Below are 22,757 nucleotides of genomic sequence, written 5' to 3' on the forward strand. Positions count from 1 at the left end.
AATTGGAACAGGCATACTCATGTTGTTGCTTTAAAGTTTATAGGCAAAGGTTCATTGTTCTTACCTGAATAGGAAACATCTTTCATGAGTTCTTAGGGTGATTTGAATGTTGTTTATTATTCTTGGAGTGGGCTAGATTCACAGTTTTGGTATTCAGGAGCAACATTGAAGGAGACTGGTAAGAGTTTTCCATTTGCAGTGTTTGCAGTACTTAGTGCTGCCTGAGGCTTGCTCTGTGGCAAAGAACACAATTCCTCTTATTAGAGCTGCAGGTTTTTTACCTTTGACTCTTGGTACACCGAATTTAAAATGTCTGAATGTTTAACAGCAGCAACAGGAAAAACCTTTAGGTAAGAGTTTCTTAAGGTTTGATTAATGTATTGTTCTGATGACTAGATAATGTCACTGCTCAGGTACCTCCAGGCTGGATAGTACCAAGGGTTAGAGTAGAGCTTGAAGCTAATCCCTGTGTTAAGTGCCTGCTCTTCATCCATTTGAAGCAATCAGTGGCAATTGCTCAGATCAGAGGCAGCCAAATGGAAATGAAAAACTTGTTTCTACTTCTTCCTTTGTGGCAGTTTCCTGACAGCACACTCTGGAAGCCATATGATTCCAGCATAATCATAATATAAATATCTTCTCTGTTAGGAAGGAATTGTTCAGAAAATAAGCTAGGTGAGGACATTGTGATTACAATACCAGTGTTGGTTTTGTCTATAATATTTCAACAACATCCCTTGTATATTGTGTTAGAGCAATTGAGGTAATCTGAAAATTGTGGTAAAGGCATTTTGTTACCCAACAATTTGTCATTTTACTGAAGTTGAAACATGTACGTGTACAAATACAGATAATACTTTTCTTTATAACATTCAGCTGTTACACTGTGATCACAAAGCAAGCATGTTAGGATTACCCTTCCTCTCTCTAGCAGTTGTAATATTTTAATGCTGACTTTAGACAAATTCATGTTAATTATTGTCAGTAATTTTGGTCTTTCTGTCTGGACAACTGTAGTGTTTGTGCAGCATCTGATTAACATCATGTTTAATAATTTTGGTAATCTCTTTTGAAGGCTTCTTGAGTTTACTTTTTTTTTTGCCTCAAGAGTTGCTGCTTAAAACTCTGCAGTAAATTAAGCATTTTATAGCCTCATTTGTCAGTGAAACAGTGCAATGTCATTAGCAGACTGTCCTACAAGAGTCTTGCTTCCAGTAGAGCTACATCATGCATTTATTGTTTCTGGATTGGGATTTTACAGTGCACTGAGACCTACGGTCCTGTAATTTGTACAGCCATGCCCCTTTACCTATGGAAAGCCTTTCTGAAATAAGTGAGGCTTCATGTTCACCCTGGAATCTATTGACACTGCTTGTAAACCTTGGTAGTAAAGAGTGGAGTCACAAATCATCCTGAGATTTGCATTTTGTCCTCCCTGACCTTGTGTAAAGGTTATATACTACTGGAGTAGATAGGAATGATAAAATAAGACAGAATGACAGGAAGGTGGTTATGCTGTGTTTACCCTCACTGCTGCTAATGACAAATTCAAGAGCAAAACATAGTATTTTTCTTACAATTTAAAACTGACTATGATGGCAGGCTAGACTGGCTAATCTGAATATACTGTAAGCTTTTCTTCATTGTGTACTTTAAGTATTGATAACACTTTCATGGAAAAAAAATTAGTACTCATGTGCAAACCAGGAAGAACAGAGATTATGATGATTAGTCAGCATTTCTCCTTCCGAGGCCCCTCTGCAAGTATAGCGTTAACAAATATCAAAGATTATTTTTCTTGTTTTTAAACAGTGTTCAACAAAACAGAATGTAGTCTTGACTGAAGGCAAGGTGGGCCACAAAATCTGGGGAAGTTCAGAGTTGAGCCAGGACATGTTGAAACCTGGAGTTTATAATCCATTGTAATCTACTTCCTGAAGGAATGAGCAGGAACTTCTCTGAAAGAGCCTGACAGCAGAAGAAAAAGGAAGCACTGGCATGGGAAATAATCAAGTTGTTTAGCAGTTTGGAAAAAATACCTATCTTTGTTTCGAGTTATGAAAGAAAGTTTTTTTTCTTTTTAAGTTGTTCCGCATCTGGCTATCAAGTGTGGTGTAGAACTGAGGCAGCAGTGGTGAAATCTGCCATGGAAATACCACTCTGTGGTGGTGTGGAGTTTTGGCAGATAAGGGGATCTGAAGAAAATCCATCTGGATTATGCTCCTTCGTGATAAGAAAGTGATAACAGTAGTTGAAATTATTGAGGATTTAGCAGACTGTAACTTAACTGTCTCTGAAGTAGGTGAACTCAAACTTTCTTGCAATTCAATCCTGACTTTTGATCACAGGGCTGGAACACCTCTCCTAATGAAGACAGGCTGAGAGACTGGGGCTGTTCAGCCTGGAGAAGGGAAGGCTCTGGGGAGACATTAGAGCCCTTTCCAGCACCTAAAGGGGGTACAAGAGGGATTTTTCACAAGGGCGTGGAGTGATAGGACAAGAGCAAATGGCCTTAAGCTGAAGGAGGGCAGGTTTAGATTAGATATTAACAACAAATTCTTTGAATGGTCAGGCACTGGCACAAGTTGTCCATAGAGATTGTGGACTCCTCATCCCTAGAAGCATTCAAAACCAGGCTGGATGGGGCTTGGAGCAACCTCATCTAGTGGAAGGTGTCCCTGCCCATGGCAGGGGATTGGAACAAGATGGTCTCTAAGGTGCCTGCCAACCCAAACCAGTGTCTGATTTGGTGACTCTCAATCTAATTATGTATATGTAGACTGTCCTGTGTATTCATACCCTTACTGTGTTCAGCTTTAGTGTGTTTAGGGTGGTACTACACCTAGTTCTTCCTCTGAAGTTAGTTTCATGGAATCTTTCATTAAGGGCAAAGAGCAAAACAGCTTTCTTTCTCTTTTTGGCTGTATGAAAGGATAATAGGGCATGAGCTCTTAGTAGCATAAATATCTTTAATCGTAGAGGAGTTGAGGATGGGACTTGTGCTACAGGGTGAGGCTGTAGAGAATATGTTAAAAAGCAAAGCTGTGAACACTTGGGGAGCTTGAGTGGGAGCTTAGGTGTTACATTTTTTTTCCCCCTTTTTAGATCCATGTGTAAAATCATAAGCATGTTTTGCTTTTTCTTCTTCCTTCCATAAAACCATCAAACAATCTGGTAGTTTTGATCCTGACAATTTTCAACTGCTTTTCCAGAACCTCCATTTTGTTTATGAGTGAATTGTTAATAAAGATACTTGTAAAGTTGGCTGGTTGGTTTTGAAAGCAATAAAGCTGTCTTTCCTTTTCTCTCTCCTCTATTAATCTAAGTTATTATCTGAAAAGCTTCTGAGATATTTGATAGCCATCCTTTTTGAATTTGTGGGAAGTAATATATTCCCATACACACCGGAAAGTATTAATCTAAACTTTGGTTGTCTAGGAGATAAGAGTTTTCATCAGCCTTTAGAACAGGAAGCTTTGAGGCACTGCCGCAAATGACACCCTAAGTAAATTTAAAGTTGCTGTTGTAGAGATGATTAAACGGAAATGGGGAAATACAAAACCACGGCACTTTCAAGGAGAGCTTGTCTACAGGGCTCTACTGTTGTAGCTGCATCATTGGTTCCATGTGACAGGCACAGGATCAGTTTGGTTTAGGCAACTTGGTATTTAACAGTTGTGCTTTTCTAAGATAATGATAAAATAAATCTTTGACTTTTCTGGGACAGACTTGCACTATCATAGTTCATCAGATAGGGCACTCTGCTTGCACAAACATGATCAGAGAATCTGATCTCTGTTTTCTTCATGTGATTTTTTTTTTTTTGGTAAGCAGTGGGGGTGGGGTTAGTGTGTTGTGTTGTGGGATGGGTTTCTTTAGAGGTCGTCATCGCTCTTTCTGTGCTTGTTCAGTGAAAAGCTAAATTTTTTATAAGCTTGACCATCTAATGCCCCAGACAGTAAAATTGTACTGAAAACTCTGCCAGACTGGTTGTTTACAAAGTGTTCTTTTGCCTTGAAAAGTGCTGCTTTGAATGATTTTAATTGTGTATCTTTGATCACACAAAAATGAGCAAGTGAAGGTTTATGCTAAATCCTCCTCAGCCTTCCCCTTGTGCACAGTTGGTGCTTGGAGGGCTCTTGCTAAGCCTAAGAACAGCCCAGGCTCAGGTGCTGCATACAACACTGCACAGGGAGGGAGGACATTTCTGGTGTATCTGCTCAAAGTTTCTCTAGCTTTTCTGCCTTGTGCATTAACTTGTTCTGCTGTGTTGGCTGTTCAGTTCTCTTTTAACAACTTTAGTTTTAACATCTTTAAACTCACTCATTAAGATGCAGACTTCAGTGTATACTTGTCATTTAAGACATGACGGCTTGGATGCCTGTCAGATATCTGGCATCCTTCGTGAATATGTAGCAAGGCAGGCTGAAAAGTCAGCTTTGGCAATGCTACAAGAAGGCTTTTTTTTTTAATGTTACTATGGTGAGAAGGACCTTTGTCCTGGTATTTCCATGTCCTTATTCCTGAAGACTTGGGGCTGCTACACTCTGAGGCCTTTTAGGTGGGATGGAAAGACTCAGGTAACCTCAGGATCAGTGGATTTGTTTCCATGAATTTTGATGAATTTTGTTACACAGCCTCATTAGTTTTAGCAGTCTGCAACCACAGTTCCATCATAGTCCTCTACTTGCAGAGATTCAAAAAGCTAAGATGCTGCATATTGTTTTAAATTCCAAAGCTGCCCTCCTGTCTTAAGAGGACTAGAGTAGGCTTTTCTTTAGTCAATATGGTGTGTTGTGCCTCAGAAAGCAAACCAGCTGTCCCCACAGAGCGCCAGTGTCTACCAGTTGTAAGAGGGTGTGGGACTGCACTGGCTCTGATAGTCAAGATTGCAGCTTCCTCGAGGTGATGTTTTGCTGTGACTCATGTTTATTGAGCCTTATTCATTGTATTCTTTTTCCACACTGTAAATGTGTATGTGTTAAGATTTTCCCCCTCCCACAGAGGCAGTAGTGTGGAGCTGGGGAGATTTGTGTGCCCTCAAACCTGGCTGTCGCATCACAGTGTGGTGTGTGCAGAAGACCACAGGTGAATATTTTCCACTGCAGTGCAAAGCTGTGTTAGTAATGCTGAAGGGGGCTCTTAGTGGTCCCCTGGGCTGCATTTTGATTAACCACTTGACTACTACTTGAATTCTCCCAACACTGCATTGATTTCAGTAGTGCTAATGGAACACAGCAGCACAGCTTGTCTGAGGATGGACTAGAGGTAGAAAAGTTAATTTTCTTTAAATCATACCAACAGTTTGCTACAGAAGTTTCTAAAATGTTAGTAGAAAGCATTTTGTGCTCTGCATTTAAAATCTTGAAACCTTTAGCTCGTTTGATTGAATATGTTGTTAGTGCTTTCAGCTCACACTGCAAATTCTCTCTTTAAAGAAATCTTACCAGCTGGAGATGAAAAATGTGAATTGAATTGAGAATGTGTTAATTAGGGGGAGAAGGGAAAGGAGACCTTATACAAACTAAACCAGCCTTAACTACAGTCTGTGTCTAACCATAGATACCAGATTTCAGGACTGAAATATAAACAAGAGAACAGTTTCATGAATTAAAGTTAGAATAGTACTTATATTTAATGATCAAAACCAGAAGGAAAACAGAGATAAAATTGGTGAATAGATTTCACTGGGTGTGATTACTCTGACCTTATAATACTAGAGAGGTTCTGTATTTTATGAGATCTGCTGATGGGAATACTTTTGACTTAAGCTATTATCTGTCCTATATATCATCAAAAAATACTTTAATGTGCACTAGTCTGAAAATCAGAGTTTAAGCCTCAAGGTTCCAAAGTACATCATTTTTAGTGTCATGTTAAATTCTTAATACATTTCTGTTCTCAGAAGAACGCCAGGCTGGTCCTTAGCAGAGAAGGTAGGCTGCTGGTGTCAGCTTGCAATTTCAGCTGTATTGCAGCCTTTTCATTTGCTTTAACCAATATCACTATTTTAAAACTCTTATGACAAACAGAGCACCTATCAAACAGCAGTCACTGCTGAGTCACTAATTATAACCCTTATTCAGTGTACTGTCTTAGTGGAATATTTCTAGACTTCCTAACTGTCTGATGGAGAAAACTTGAAGCAGAATTTTTTAGCCTATTCCAAAGAACATTATTTGAAGGATGTGCAACATAGGAAAGGGAGAAAATATGCATGTAGCACTCACTACTGCTCATTTTTACTGTTTTATTAAAGAGTAACTTCGAAGCAAACAAAAATCAATCCCTACCACAGACCGTGCTTTTAACCACGTAATTCTCACGTGGGTGTTGTAAACCTTCACTATGACAAACAAAACCTGTGAACATGGAGTTTAAATGCAGGAGGCAATGAAGACCTGCGTCTGTGAACTGGTGTTTAGACAGAGCAGTGCTGAAGGCCTGGAGCTTTAGCAGGTGCAGTTGCTCTTAGCAAGCAACAAGAGAGAAGCTTCTTTTCCAGTGCAAGGTTGGTGGCTTAGCTCAAATCTGCCACGTCGTTGATGCTGACGTGCCAGACTTTGCACTGAAACAACTGAGGGCTGTTCACAAGTTCAGGTTCACCTGCTGTGCTCTAACGATGTCTGATGCAAAGCTGTAGATCATTTGTGAAGGGAACATATGGCTTCTTTCTAAACATGAGGATGGAGTTTGTTAGTTATATTTTATATATCCCAGGACCTCACAAGATATTTAAAGAGGATTTTTAAAATTTGCAGTTGGTTGGTGTTTTATCCATATTTCTCTTTTTTTTTTTTCCAGGATGATCAGTACCAACTGCATGCTCTTAGATTTATAATAAGCTATGTTCATGTTTTTAGTTTGTCAGTGCATTGACTTTTAATGTAACATCATAAGAGATAAGTGTTTAATAATTACATCTTTTCATAACAGCAGTCAAGAGGAGATAAGCTATGCATGAATTCAAAAATACTTAGGTGTGTGTAGAACAGAAATTAATATAATGGCTCACAAAGTTTATGAGAAAAAAGTGTGTTTATTAACTACTGTTGCTTTGTACTAACTTGACAGTTGTATTTCTAACTTTTTGGCTTTAAGTTAAAGTTTTGGCTGGGAAAGGAGATTTCAGAACTTGCATTTTAAATTACATAAATCCTAAATGAGGATAAAAATTCCTGTGGTTTCTCAAATACTATTTTCCAACAAAAGTAACTTTAATGTCTGGCTTAATGAAGTTTTCCCCTTCGGGAAAGAATTATCCAATGTGAACTTGCTAACAGCATAAGACATCTATCCAGACTTTTTAAGAAGAATCCTCATAAGATATTAGGGTTTGGGGTTTTATCTCCAAATGATGAAAAACTCCTAAGTCTTGACTTGTATGTTAATGCTTGCTTTTCACGTTTTGGAAGATCCTCATGTGTAGTTGGCATCCCCAGGGTTCCACTTCTTTATCTCCCGTGTCTTTATGATCACACTCAGAAGTGTAAATTGCTGGTATCTGGTTGAGCTTGGTCTCAGCTGCTCGTGGGAAACACAAGATTTCTTCAGCTCTGGATTCCTGTTCAAGAGGAGCCAGCTATGAGGTGTTACCAGCAGGCTCCAGCACACCCTCCATGCTGAGTTAAAATAAGCAGCAAGAGGAGCAGAAATGTAATTCTTTGTACAGGGTCTGATCATTGAGGAAAAAAAATTTGGGAGGGGATGATTCTCAGCCTAGAACTTGGCACTGGCTGTGGCCAAGAAGAAAAGGTACAACCAGGGCAAGTAGTAGTTGACTGGAACTGTCAGGATTATTCACAGGTGAATTCAGAGTTCTGCAGTGAATTCTCAGGCTTATGTGTGGAAACCAGCACTGACTTGCCCATTTCTGCAGGCAGTTGTTCCTTTGGACAGCAGTCTTTGATGTAGATGTGTTTCCAGTCTGACTGCATCAGCTGGCTTCCTGTTCATGGGCACAGAGGAAAGACTGCTTCTCTAGGGAATACTCAGATGGAACAGAGTTGCATTTCTGTGTTCCGTCTCCTATTCTTTGACATTCATTTCCTCTTGTATGCACATATTGCTGCATTTTTTTCTGCTCTGGATAATAGTTGTATGTAAATTGTTTATTGGGACAGTTTACATTTAAGCTTTGTAGAATTGCTTTCACTGTGCTATTACCTGATTAATAGCTGAGAATAAAGCAAGTGAAAGCTGATGTAGGTGCTTGGGATATAGATCCATGGTAAAGCTGAACGGGAAGACAGAAGTGGGGAGCTGGTGATTGTGTAAAGCATTTCCTGTGTCTGTGGACTATGGTGGAGAAAAAACATGAACATTTTGAGGAAGGGGAATCCTAGGAGTGTTTACTGTTGCCAGCAAGAAGGGGGAAAGATGTCAGATATTCTAGGAAATACTACCAGACACACTAGTGTTTCAGCATGGACAGAGGTGATAAAGGTGGGCACTAGTGTTCCGTGTTCCCTATACGAGCAGGTTATCCTGGAGAGATCCATGCTCTGTGTGTAACCCATTCCAGTGGAAGATCAAGAGTGGGATTGCTCTGGAAAAGCCTTAGTGCAACTGGCCACAGGGGAGAACAGATGCCTGAGAAAGGCTGTAGCTTCTGCTGAGAAAAATGTCTGTCTTTTACTTTTTACTTCTTGGAATGGACAGGAACAGGGAGGGCTGGGAGGGTTTCTGCTTGGGAAGTATCTGCGTATGGTACTGCCACGGCTGATGGGAGCTGTGGAAGTGTGAGGCTGGTGCAATGTGTGACTGTTGGAAGAGGGTTTTTATTCTTGCAAATAGATCTTGCGAATACAGAGTTCCTGTAAGACCTTGCAAGAAATGAGCAGTAGCAAAGACTCTGCCCATCTACAAAAACACACTGGGATGCAGAAAATGTGTTTACACATGACAAAAGCAAACATGTAGACTGCAGTTGTGTGCCTACCAAAAATCAGGCTGTTGTCCATATTTTGGGTGTTTCCTCCACCCTTTCTTTCTTTAACAGGCCATGAGATCCCCATTAAAATGAAATATGGTATAAGTGATAGACTTGGCACTGTGTGCTGTAAAATAAGAATTAGAGCTTGTGCTTATGTATTACCCTGTACTTAATAGGACTTAAGAAGAAGAGAGGATATGCTTGACTAACCCTCTGAAGAGGAAAGCCATCATATGATAGCATAATTAACTTGAGATAGATGGCATTTTTTAATTTTAAATTACAGAAATCATGGCTCATTCTTGTTGGCAAGCTATACCCAGACATTCAGCATTTTCACCCTAAATGCAATATGATGCCGAAAGTTGAACTTTCCCTATGGCTGAGCTGCATCTCTGATATTGTACCAGAGACTTCAGAGGTCTTTTTTGTTCTAGGAAGATCTTGAATTTTATGTGCCTTATGTAAAGCTGTTATTTTGCATTCAGACTTAGGAGTTAGGGAAAAAAAAAAAGAAAAGCCCACAAACCCATTTAGACCATAAAGCTTTCTAATGGAATTATATTGATTATTGAAAATTACCGTAATAGTAACAATGCCTTTTTATTACTCTTTGATCTCAGGTACTGATTTTGGTGTGATTCAAGTGGTAGGTCTGATTCCTGAACTGCAGTAAAGCAAAATGTCCTATTATTGTGTAGCTGTACTGACTGAATTGAGAATATACTTTTAAATTGCTGCTATCGGTATTCATGCTCTGTATGCTCTTATTCAGAGCAGAAATCAGAGCCTTAGGTGTCGGTGGTCTGGTCTGCAAGAATCCCACAAGGTTAGGAAGATAGGCAGAATATTCTGAAAGTACTTATTGATTTGAAATTACAAAGTCATTGTACAAACTGCTTTGCTTCAGTGCTATTGTCGTTGGCAGTACAGCTCAGTTTGTCAAATCACTCCCACTGCAGAGACTGACAAAGAAGTGGTGACTTCCTGGCATGATTCTTCTTTCCCCCATCAAGTTCACTTTGCAATGCTTGGCTCACATCACAAGTTTTATCTTTAAAAGAAGCTATTTGCAAAAAAATTGGAAAGTAGATAAATCAGGTCGTGACATTTGCGTATAATAATATAATGCAACATTCTAACTTTTACCTACAGATTTTTGTCACTGTTCTAATACTGCAGCCTTTTTTATGTTTTTTCTTCTGGGCTCTCTAATTAGCATATTCTGGGTGAAATTGTGCACTGTTACTGCCACAGCATAAAGTGTTCCTGGGTTGATGGCTGGCTGACTTTAATGATCTCGATTCTTGCCAATAGGAAAAGCCAGAAATGATGCAGGTATAATTTAGGTAACTGTGGGATGAACTACCTAAATTGAAAACCTTATCCCCCACTGCCTTTGGCAAGAATCTCTCCTCCATGGTAATAATTTTTCTTGCCTTAAAGGCCTGCATTAGAGGGTTCTTCTAAGAAGAAAGTCCCTTGAAGCTGAAGGGGTAATGTCCTTTAAAACTGCTGCTTTTTGCTTGGCTCATGGGCTAGAAATCTTACTCTATATTACACTCTTTAATGCGTTGCAATAATCTAGAATGAAAGAATATTAAAATGGGCAAAAAAAGAAGGAAAAAAGATCTTGGGAGACCATACGAAATATTTCTTGTGAGATGTGATGTAGTGCTACTCAGTTGTTAAATTAGATCATATTGCAACATTTATTAATTGGGTCATATATATCTGGTGCCATGTTTCAAATTGTGGGTATTTGATAAAGTGATAACAGATCCTGAAAAACTAGTTTTATGTTTAAGAGCAATATACATCCTATAAATGTTTGACAAATGAAAACAAATTGTTGCAATTTAGTAGTTTTAAGCACACTGATTAGGAAAATATTTTCTTCTTGTTATTTTCAGTATGGATTAGCTTAATTTTTAAGTCTTCATAGATTGGCTTTTGTAATTCGGCACTTTTACTTCAAGTCAGTGTTGAAATCTATGCAGCCATTTTCTTCTATGGTCAAAATGGAGCACACTGAGTTTTAATGTAATAACAAATATTACCCAGTAGGACCCTTCAGTCAGTCTGGACTGTAGATTTATGAAAATAAATGGAAGGATTCATCAGGCTCTCTGTCATAACTGCAAAATGAAGCTCAGTTATGGTCTGTGTTTCTCTTTAGATCTCATAAATGGAGCCCAGGAACAGTGTGAATTGCCTCCTATGGATGGTTTTCCTCACTGTGAAGGGAAAATAAAGGTAAGTGAACTGGTTTTAATCTTATGTGCATTCTATTAAAAATGGAACTTATGTTGCAAGAGGCCACTACTCAGTGGTATAAAACAGGGACAACTAAGTCAAAAAATAGGCTATTTAGGACTGACTGTGTGTCACTGCAGCATTGCTCACCTCAAGCCTTTAATACTACTGCTGCTGAGAAATAAAGTGGCATCCTCTTAAGACAAATTTTGACAAGACAGGGAAAAATTTGTGATATTAAAATGCTATATTATTTACTGAAATGCCTTATTATTTGAATGCTATCTTGTTATTCAGAAACTTCTCCTTTTGAAAAAGCCCTGTTTTCTTCCCTATGATGAGTAATTTGGTGCTCCCCTGCCCCAGGCCTGTGATTATGTGGTACTTCACTCCAGCGCCTTTTTCAGCATGATGTTTCTTTGCACTTCTTTCCTCTCTTTGCCCACAGCTCTGTGTGGTTCCTCTCTTCCCCTTTTCTCTTGGAAGCATTCTGCCTCTTCTGCTCACGAGCAGGCAGTGCCTGAGTGTGCAACCAGAACTCTGGGATTCACACTGGATTCTACAAAAATCCTGTATTTTACTAATAATGCAGTTGGAAAGGCTAAATATTACAAGGTATCAGACTTTAGTTGGAAAGGGAAAAAAAAGGCAACAAAAACCAAAGAAACTCCACCAAACTTGCAGAGATGGAAGTTTTTAAGGGCTTTTTTTCCCCAAGATATGTTTCAAATGTAAGGGATACTGATTTGTCCTTGTGAATGCCCCATCCCTGAAAGTTCAAGGCCGGGTTGGATGGGGCTCTGAGCAACCTGGTCTAATCGAAGTTGTCCCTGCCCATGGCAGGGGTCTTGGAATGAGGTGATCTTTAAGCTCTCTTCCAACCCAAACCATTCTGTGATTTTATGTGATTAGTGGGGGACAACAGTAAAATTTCTGATTGCTTAAATGCTCAAGTAGTTGTGAAATTAAAAGTCTCTACGTTTTGAATCTCTGGTCTGTGTTTTGATCTGTTTTGGCAAACTGGCTGCATAGTGACTATGTAATAAATTATTTGAATATTAAAATATGAACTGAAATTAATTATTTGCTTCTGCAGACATGGCAGATTCTTGGCAGATTTCAGTCTTGGTAACTGAAATGATCTTTGAAATTCTAGAGGGAGCATATCATGGTGGGGAACACACAACGCATTCAACTCCAGCCACAGCCATATGTCTGGATCCCAGTTTTATTTTCCTTTTCATATTTGCCTCTGCTTGCCTGGCTGCTGGTTTGTATAAGCTGTGCTCACATCTGCTATGTTGTTGCTTCCCCAGCATTACTGAACGCAGGGATGCAGTGTGTATTATTAATAAAATTTCTGGTTTAGTATTTGTGATGTTTGTAGTCACTTTGCCACTTCCTCCATTATTCCTGGGTTGGGTGTGAAACACAGCTATTTTGTTGTGCTTTAACCTAACAGACTTTTGTGTCTTTTCTTCTGTTACAGTGGATGAAAGATATGTGGCGATCAGATCCCTGTTATGCAAGTTACGGTGTAGATGGGTCCACGTGCTCCTTTTTTATTTACCTCAGTGAGGTCAGTAATCTTTCAATCAGCAGAAGGGGAATATCATATTACCTTCATAGATTTGGTAACTGTACTTTTCTTGAAAGAAATCATCATTTTCTTCAGAAAAATTGTGTAAAGAGGAAAAAGTTATTAAAACGGAGTTATTAAGTGTGTTGCCATTATTCATAAACTGCAGGGGTTTCTAGCCTGGAGAATTCTAATGTTTGTAACTGCAGTGATGTAAGCAGCAGCTCTCCAGGGAGTCCATGCTGGGTATCCTGTTAAACCTGGATGGGAAGTTCAGTCAGAGATCTTTGCCTTTAAACACTCTTTCTGTTGCTTTTAATGCAGCTGCTGAGGTACTAATAGGGAGGCATTTGGAATGGAAAATTCAGAAAGTGGAACTAGATGGTACATGGTCCTAAGCAGTATGGCCACTTCCTGCTCTGAGACTGTGAATTGTGAAATCTGTTAACAGAAAATAAAAAAACCTGAATGTCAAGTTTTTGAGTGAAGTTGCAGCTATATTGGCTGAAGCCTTTGGTACCTGGCACAACCTAAGCTGTTTCGTACACAACTGAGTAGGGTGCTTGTCCTGGTGGGGTTTTTTTTCTTATTTCCTGGGTAACACTTGTTTCCCAAGAATTAATTTTGTCAATCAATTATCATGAGCTCTATTACTGGCTTGAAGTGTGTGTGCCAGAAATAGTCAGGTGTATTTGATCATTTGGCCTCTTCTTTCTTACAAGTAAAATTTTGATAACTTAGGGCAACTGATCTTAGAAGTGGTATTGATATCCAGCGCCTCACTGCTTGCAAAGAAGTGCAAGAGCCAATGTGGCTGCAGGATTGCAACTAATATTAATTTTGTAGCTTCTGTAGGATGGGGAGGGTTAGGCTGGGATTTTGAATTATGTGTCTGAGATTAAAACAGTAAGTCTGTTATAAGAAGTAACGTGGTTGTAATCAAAGCAGTTTCTGTTGATTTACTCAGTTGACTGTCATTGAACTTCTGGGGGTGTTGCTTGAAGCAGCAGTAGTTAAATGCATATCCAAAACATTTATCTGAAGACATAACAAAGGCTGGGTTGAATCACAGTTTTGACTCATTCCATTTCTAGCACTGAGTGTTGATTTATTTATGGGCTGTGAAGCTGGGGAAGGAAAAGGTACAGGAGGACTATATTATTTATCTTGTTATTTATCATAGAAGCTAGAGATATGGTTTCATAATCATCTGAAGTTGATCTAAGGTTTCTACTAGAAGATTTTGTTTTAGCATCAGCAGAGTTATGCCTGGTCATTAGTATTCTGTCAACTAGCAGGTGCTTCATGGTTTTAATGCAAATATATCTTAAAAATGATGATGTATCTCAACTGAATGTGAGAACCTAATATTCTTCAATGACATTTATTATTTTACATTTCTATTAAATCACAGTTTTTTACGTGACAATCTTCTCTGATCATCAGTTTTGAAAGTCATTTGATGCTGTTAGCTCTTTCATAATTGATCTTTCATGGCCAACTGTGAGCAGACTTTCAGAGGCCAAATGGTTGTTTTTTCTAGGGTCTTGGGATTTGAAATTTTTCTTTGAGCAGCAATATTGAATTTGGTCAATTTTCATTTCATGAAGGAAAAGAAGTGCAATTAGCCTATGTGCATATTTCCTAACTTCGGGAAAAGGTCTTGTCCTTTTTTTTTTGTAGAGTGTTTTCTTATGACAGAATGTTAAACCAATATTGGGTGAGCATGTTAGTAACCTTGAGTTTAAATTTGGCATTCTTAATCCTATGATTAATTTCATGATTAATGTCCAGCAGCAGAGGTTGAAAGCTTAAATGTTTGCGAATGCAAGCATGAAATGAAATTCTAATAACACTACAATGATGTGGATTTATGAGGTGTGTTGGCTGCTAGGGATAACTTGGAAATGCTGTTGCAAGAGTAATTTGTCAAAGTGGACAGTGATGAAGAGTTGACAGTTTATAGCGTGGTTGCATAGCTGAATGATAAATGCATCTACAGAGCTCTCGAGTCAGAACTGCTGATTTAAAATTTTAAAATGCATTAGGGTAATGGAAAGGATATTACTGTTAAGATTTTTCTTTTTTACTTCAAGGTTAGACTATTGGAGTGAGATGGTTGTGTACGTGCATGTTTCAAAAGGCAATAAATGTATCACATTATGTACAAGCTCCGTTTGGAAAAATGATGTGCATCAAATTATGTGTATATCTACTTTCACTCTTAAAATCACCTCAACAGTCTACTGTGACAAGTGTCTGTGCTCTTTCATACTCTTCTGGGATCTACTTTTTTTCTTCTGAAGCGGTTCAGTTAGGATGTTACATTATGCTCATCCAGTACTCTTTGTAATGGAATTTTAAACTTGTAAACAAAGGAGCCCAAAACATTTCATTTTGGTGTGCAATATGGGTCCCAACCACAGAGACACAAAGTAACTTGTCCACAATGTATGTAAAAGCTCAGAAACAAAAGGTTGGACTAAACCTCAGCCTTTGGGTATCAGCCATGTGCTCTTGTTATGTTTCCCCCATGAGTGCCTGCAAAATAGAAACAATGCTGACAAAATCCAGGCTGCCCCAGGTCTTCTCTCCTGAAGAGCTTGCACAAGTGCAGGTATCAGCAGTTCTGCCTTGCTTTGGATGGCACTCCTGCAGGAACTCAGGAACAGCTCTTCTCCACTGCTTTGTGTCTTGGCTGCTTGAGCAGAATGGGAGGCGAGTGTGGCAGCCCAGCATCTCCAGGCTTCTGTCTTTTATTTAAAGCTGTCCCCTGTACAAACTTGCAGGTGAAACTGAAAGAATTTTTGCACTTCTTTCTTGCTGTTTTGCTGCAGGCACTGGATCATTCTTGGGGTGTGATACACAACTGTGGGGTCATAGACTCATGGAATGCCTTGGGTTGGAAGGGACCTTAAAGCTCATGTTGTTCCAACCCCCTGCCTTGGGCAGGGACACCTTCCACTATCCCAGGTTGCTCCAAGCCCTGTCCAAGCTGACCTTGAACCCTTCCAGGGATGAGGCAGCCACAGCTTCTCTGGGCAACCTGTGCCAGGGCCTCACCACCCTCTGATCCTCAGAACACGAATTTGCTGGAGTCTTTGAAGAGTGGAGGAGATACAAATGGCCTGAATAGCAAAACCAGATTTACTTTCTCTTGAATACAGAGCCAGACAGGGATTAGAAATAGCAAACATTAAAAAGCAAATTAAACTTGCTTCCTTTTAACCATGATGCCCACAGAGGAGAGTTACTTTATTTTAAACTTAGCATTTAGTTTTGAAAAAGACAGTTGTTTAACACTATAATGGCATTGGCACAGTTATCATTTTCATGGGTGGCATTGCCTCTGGGGAGAAATGTGAAAAATTAATTTCTAGGCAGTACAAAAATATATTTCACTGCAAAATGTCAGTTTGCAGCTGAGGAATGAAGCTTTTAAAAATACCTTCTAGAAAATGAGTTTTTCACACTGTTTTCAAGCTTTTAAGAAAAAAAAAAAAGTGGAGGGGGCTTTTATAGCTCTTTCTTTTTCTTTATCTACATATGTGTTTCTCTGAGAGGACTACTTTCCACGCAGGAGTGGGACTGGTGCTGTGCCTGGTGGTCAACTGGTAGCTGTGGTGCAAGTTATCACCTCCCATTACATTGGTGCTTACCTGCTGGAGCTGGGCAGGTCTCCCCAAAATCCCATGCTTTGGATCTCCAGCTCTCTTTTCAGGTGCATGCATAATTTTTGGCACCCACCTTGAAATCCAACACTTCCAAAGATTTAAAACTGTTTCAAATTCCAGTCTTTGAGACTCCTGTAGCTTTTGCACGTGTGCTAATACACTGCTGGAGAGAATTCTTGTTTTCAGTCCTTCAGACTTGATGGAAATACAAGGCATAGTTGGTTATGGGAGTATTTTTCTTCACACTCCTGCTTTGAGGGCTAAAGCAGAAAAACACAAACCAAAGATGATTTTGAACATGGGTTTGTTTCCAGCATGCAAGCTGTAGTCTGAGGCACATTTTCGTGAAAATTCCTGGGAATCATAATTACAGAAGTTCCTTAAATCCTTGTGGTTTTTCTAGTTTACTGCAGTTTCCTCATATCTATGGGGAAGTCCTCTTTCCACAACTTCTGCTGCTAATCCTGGACATTGAGTTAATGATTTGCATTTCTTCAGTGTAATGTTAATCAAACCAGCTTGTTTCCATTCTATGCAAATACTTAGAAATTTGACAAAACCAGCGTTGTTGTCAGAAATGTAAATCAGCAAAAGTTCAGACTTATTTAGTCATCTTACACATGTCCCTAAGAAACTGAAATGCTAAGGATAGTCAGCACTTTGTCCCTCAATTATCTATTGGTGTATTGGTCTGAATTTGGATGATTTGGGCTCAGTTATTTTTAATTCTTTTGTCACCTTAAACTGGGATTAGTATTTTAATGACTTATTGGAAAAGACATAAATGCCAGTGTATGAGATGAAGCAAATGCAGTGCACATTATTGAAGCCAGACAAGAGGCCATTTGTTGATTGATGTTATGTGTGAGATGTTGTGTTGCTGTGTGACCAGGGCTGTGGGTGTCTGACACCCAACATTTGAGACTGCTTTTGGAAACAACCACATCCAAACCTACCTGTACCCTACTCCATTTCACTAACCAAAGAGGCAGTCATCTTGCACACCACAGATTCTGTAACCCCTTCAAAGTGATTCTGTCACTGAGGAAATGCTAAGTTGAAAAAGTTACCTTCCCAATGGGAGCAGTTCTTTTGCATCAAATTCTCAAAGGCATTTGTAGCATTACAAGTTCTCTGCCTGCCTTCATACTGCCTAATAAATTTAAAGATGCACCTTTTTCCACAGATACTGCACTGGATATTTTTGTTTGTGTATTCTTCCTTCTGGGACTGACTTAATGCACTTACCAGCAGCACTGTACCATGGATAGAAGTACACTGAGCAGTAGTATGTTCACCTGGTGTGCAAAGAAAGTTATCTTAGCTTCCCTGTGGATGGGCTGCACCTGCACTTTGGCAGAGTCCAAAATGAAGATTATCCCAAGTGCTCAGAGAGTACGCTTCAGCTCCAGCTTTATTCAACTCCCGCTGTGACTCTTTGAAAACATAAAGGTCTTTCTGAAATTGTGGATGTGGAGAGCTGCTGGCAGAGTATGCCTTGATTCAATTTGGAAGATGCTCAGACTACTCCAGTGCTACAGATGTTGCCAGGTTCTTAAAACTCTGCTTGAAGTACTTGCTCTGTAATACAGTCGAGTGCTGCAATCTTGCCTTGCATTCGGTTTCAGTGTGTCTGAGCAAGAGTCACTGGAACACATACCTGCAAAGCTTCTATGAAGCAAGTACTCTTCAAATTTATTAGGTTTGTTTGGGTTTTTTTTTTCATCCTAAACCCGGCCATTTACACCTCAGAGCAGTTCAGAACACCAGCTTTTCTCAAGTATCTGGAATCATGTAGCACTTAAATTTTGAACTTCTAAACTGCTGTGCAGCTTAACCTTAAGGAGCTGGCTATTTATACTCCAGGCAGTGCTGTGACTAATGTGATTCCAAACCAAGCAGGGAACACTTGACTTCTCAGGTGGACACAGTTTCCTGAGCAAGATCAAATACTACCTACTGCATTTGACGGGCATTGAATTCAGTACCAGGAACAGGAGGCACAGCTGGTCTTATTCAAAAATATGACAGTACAAAGATAAATATAGTGTGTTCTGAATAATAGCTTAGCATTTATGTCACTCATCCAAAAAATGGTCTGTCTTCAAATATGCAGTTGCTGCTTCCCAACAGTCGTCTTTAAGTGCTAATCTGTCTGGTATCACGTCCTTCCTATTAAATCATTTACATGACAGTACAACAGTAGGTTGCTGTGGAGAGAATAAGCTGGAGAAAGAACTGATGGTAACCCAGTGAGAGGGAGGTAGTGCTGGAAATGGGGAAGAGGAGTCCTGGTTCCTTCTTCAGAGGAAACTTTAGTGTTTGGTCTTAAATTATCAAATGAATAAGTTAAAGAGCAGGATCCAAATGAACATCACTGCCCTTGCTCAAAACTGGGGCTTGTTGTATGTAGATATTCTGTACTGAAACAAATACAAAGCCAAAGTATTTATGTATTTCCGATGGAGTTTTCATCTAAACCCACTTTAGTGATATCCTAATCCTTGCTGCCATCAGTGCTAAAGATCAATAAGGAAAAATGAGAGCCAGATCAACTGCAGACACTGATATTATTTTGAATCTACTCCTTAAGTGTTTATTTGTGATGAGAACTACTGTAATTTAACTTAGACTAGAGGAAATAGTTCTAAAAGCACAAAAGAACTGTATTTGCTTTTCAGTCAGTGTGGCATGCAGCTAATTGTCCTCGGCAGCCCTGAAAACTCTGCAATTCCTTTAGGATGCCTTGTGGTGCAATACAAAGTACATGAAGTCAGAAAAGGGGCACGAACAGTAGTCCTTGAAATGTCATATCTCAATTTAGATCAGTTCTAATGCTAGGTATAATGCAAAATTTGTACTATTAAACAAAAAAAACAGAGTTTGTGACTGTGCATGATTTGTAACGTGGAGCTTGCAACTCTTTTGTGCCACAATTTTATAGTTGTAAAAGTTAGGATTGATAATTGCTACAATTTCTGGTGTGGTTCCACAGCTGGAGACCACTGAAGAATCAGATGTTTTCAAAGAAGGTGGATAAGTCACTGCTTTCAAACATTGTATTAAATACCTTGAGTAGGTTAAGTCATAGCATTCAAAATGCTTTTTTATAATTTGTCTGAGGAACCCAAGATTGATCCATTTCTTCTCTTTAATGAGGTTAGGATGGCTATTCATTTATTTTCATGTGATTGGCCCTCTAGGAAATCATATGGTGTAATCTTAAGCCTTTAATCTGTAATGCTCCAAGCTTACTGCTGCAGTATGATTAAGCTAAAATTGTGTTTTGACAGGTCTCTGATTGGAAGAACCATAAGGGCAACTCTGACTTCCAATTCTCTGGGAGTTGTGAACTTAATCAGTAATGATGGGGTATCTTAGCCAGCTGATAAAGTTTTACATTTCCCCTGTTTCACAGTACAGTCATGTTTCAGTTTTCATGGGTTTGCCTCCAAAACTGAGATTCCTCTTTTCCCAAGGCAAATGGTCAAATTTCTTAAGGCACATGAATAATAAGGATTCTGCACGATGGGCAAGATCCCTGGGGAAGCTGAGGAGTTCTCAGTGACTTGCATCTATTTATTATTTCTTCACTGACTACTTCCTGTTGTACTTTTTTATTTTCTAGTAGACAATAGTAGAAGTATTGCATGTGCATTGATCATTTTTCTCTAAGAATCACAGCTGTTGATGCTTGTGAATATTGTTACTGACATTATAATTACCTTATTTATAGCCTTCAAACATGTGGCTTTGGTTCTATGATGATTCTTATTTTTTGGGTCTAAATTGCTACAAGGTAGCACTTTGATCCTTTGATTTAGCAGGCTTTGTCTTTATAAAAAGATATTCTAGGGAGATGGAAATGTTCCAAAATACATATTTTTGTAAGGCCTAGAAGCTTAAAAAACTTCTTGAAAACATTTAAGAACTGCTCAGAGAAACTGTATTTTGAGCATTTAACACCTGACCTCTGTCTTGATCTTCCATTTTCATTATCATGAATGAATATCTAACTGTGACTTTTGGTTGCAAATTTGCTGGGTTAAAAGAGCATGGAATTGCAAAAAGTCATCTTAAGCTTTTCCTGCAAAAAAGCAGTTTTACCTTGAAGTGATCACCTTATCAGCTGATGCCTTATTTGAACCATCAGGTTAACATAAAAGTGTCATATAAAGGTGGTGAGTGGAGCCTTTGGTCAAGTAGCTGAGAGTAGAGTAGAATTATTTATTTTGATGTGATTGTTTTACAGGTTGAAAATTGGTGTCCTCGTTTACCTTGGAGAGCAAAAAATCCTAATGAAGAAGCTGATCAAAAAACAGTGGTAAGAACACCCGTGTCCTTAATAGGGAAAACATGAGAAATAATTCAGTAATTGTGATTCATGCAAAATACCCTGGAATCCTGTGCCACATAAATGCTAAAAAGACTAGAATTTACAATTTTTACTTCTCGAGGCTGAAAGGTATTCTCCTTGACGTGTGTAGCTCATGTATCCAGTCTTGGTGGTAGGTTTTCATTAAAAACATTTTTGTGTTTAAATTTATGAAACACTGTACACAGATACTGAGAAAAATTATAAATCCACAGACTGCTCACCAGTGTTAAGTATATGTGAAAATATCCATTTTTATTGTCCCAAAAATCTGGGCCTTGTTTACAAAACTGCCTTAATGGAAAAGGTTTATATCCATTTCAGGTTTGTAGTAACGTTTTGATTACTACTAATTTTTTCCCTTTAAAAACTATACAGCACACAGAGTTGTTTCTAAATTGTTACAGCCTAATTATGTAGCAATTAGGATTTTAAGATAATTTAAGATAATTGCTGGGTTGCATATGAGCACCACTTACATAATATAGATATAGACTGTCTCATTTTGTAAAACCAATTGATCTTAGAACAGTCTAGGTTTAAAATGAGTATTTCCTTTAAAATTTACACCCTAGTAATGTTTCTTCATTTCTGGTATAATGGGAGACTCCTTGTATTTGGAAGATTCATGATATACATAAATCTTGAGCCTACTGTTCTGTACTGTGATTTAGATATACCTTTACCTCACTTTGAAGCACATGAACAAAACCAGATCTTATTTTGCAGAAATAAATGCATTGTGAAACATTGTGAACGTATTCTGGGCTATCAAGTACTACTAATAAAAATAACAGTCATTTACATAGCTTAGAAGTGTCTGTTTAAGTATATCTTTAATATTTGAACTAAAATCTTAACTTGTGCTAGGAGTGCATCTTTTTTCCTATTTCTTTTTTTTAAAAGAGGGATATAAAGCCCAGAGCTCACATTTGAGCAGTTTTTTCGCTTCTGGAAAGAATGCTGAAGAATAACTAATGTTTGGGGTGTGTCTTAATGCTTTGCTTGAAGGCTGAAATTCGTATCAACTTTGATAATCTCTACAAAATGATGTCGAGGCATGAGGAATTCAGGTGGATGATGTTGCGCATCAGACGAATGGCTGATACCTGGATTGAAGCAATTAAATCCCTTGCAGAAAAACAAAATTTGGAGAAAAGAAAACGAAAAAAGGTAGATGAGAACATTTTTATTCCTGTCACTTGCTGTTATATGGGCTCTTTCAAGCTTCTTGTTCGAGATGTAGCTTCAGAGTGGAAATAGAAAATATGTCTAAAAGGCTCGTGTTTATACTTGTGCCTCTTTTCAAGAAGTATTTTGCTGTTTGAAATTATGTTGCAATGGGTGTTTGCTTTACAGGGAATTTTACATGTTTTGTATGAGTCAGTCTTGGATTGAGTTTCCTGACCTCTGTAGTTTTGGATAAAATGGAGACTGTGTAGATGTTTCTAAAGGGAGAAACTGTGAATTTACTGCAAGCTGATGACACTGAAGTGTTTTATGTAGTCATGGGAAACAACAGTTGTACATCTTTGTTGTCCAAAATTGAGACTCTAAACGATTTATCTTGGGTTTGGGTTTGAGTAGACTTAAAGTTAACCACAACTTTGGACTGTATCAGTTTAGACCTCCTGTAATGGGTTCAGTTTTAAGGCCATGAGATGCTTGAAGTGAAATGGTGTAGCTCATTTGATTTAATTTTTATTTTATTTTAACTACCTCAATTAGCTAAGATAAAGCCACAAGTTGCAAACACGACAACAGGTTTCCTTTCCTGCCTTGTTATTCCTGGAGCCAGTCCTGAGTGGCAGCAGAATAGAAATATGTTCATATTTCTACCCTCTCTTAAGCCTGGCTGGCTCAGCTCCTTGCTGGAGATTCTCAGTCCTTGCATTCATTACAAAATTAAATTATTTGGGTGGAAGTACTGGATTGTTT

At 38.7% G+C, this 22,757-nt stretch overlaps 1 protein-coding gene across 3 annotated transcripts in view; it reads left to right on the top strand.

The window, feature by feature from the left end:
• The window catches only part of MGAT5 (alpha-1,6-mannosylglycoprotein 6-beta-N-acetylglucosaminyltransferase), a 116,896-nt gene that overhangs the window by 49,696 nt on the left and 44,443 nt on the right, over positions 1-22,757 (top strand). For all 3 annotated transcript variants that reach the window (XM_032114984.1, XM_032114982.1, XM_032114983.1), the window contains 4 exons: positions 11,115-11,191; positions 12,681-12,770; positions 20,697-20,768; positions 21,831-21,992. In XM_032114984.1, coding sequence (XP_031970875.1) covers positions 11,115-11,191; positions 12,681-12,770; positions 20,697-20,768; positions 21,831-21,992 — 401 coding nt within the window. The remainder of the gene's footprint in view (positions 1-11,114; positions 11,192-12,680; positions 12,771-20,696; positions 20,769-21,830; positions 21,993-22,757) is intronic.

The sequence above is a fragment of the Corvus moneduloides genome, chromosome 7 (assembly GCF_009650955.1).
Source record: "Corvus moneduloides isolate bCorMon1 chromosome 7, bCorMon1.pri, whole genome shotgun sequence".
Taxonomy (NCBI): Eukaryota; Metazoa; Chordata; class Aves; order Passeriformes; family Corvidae; genus Corvus; species Corvus moneduloides.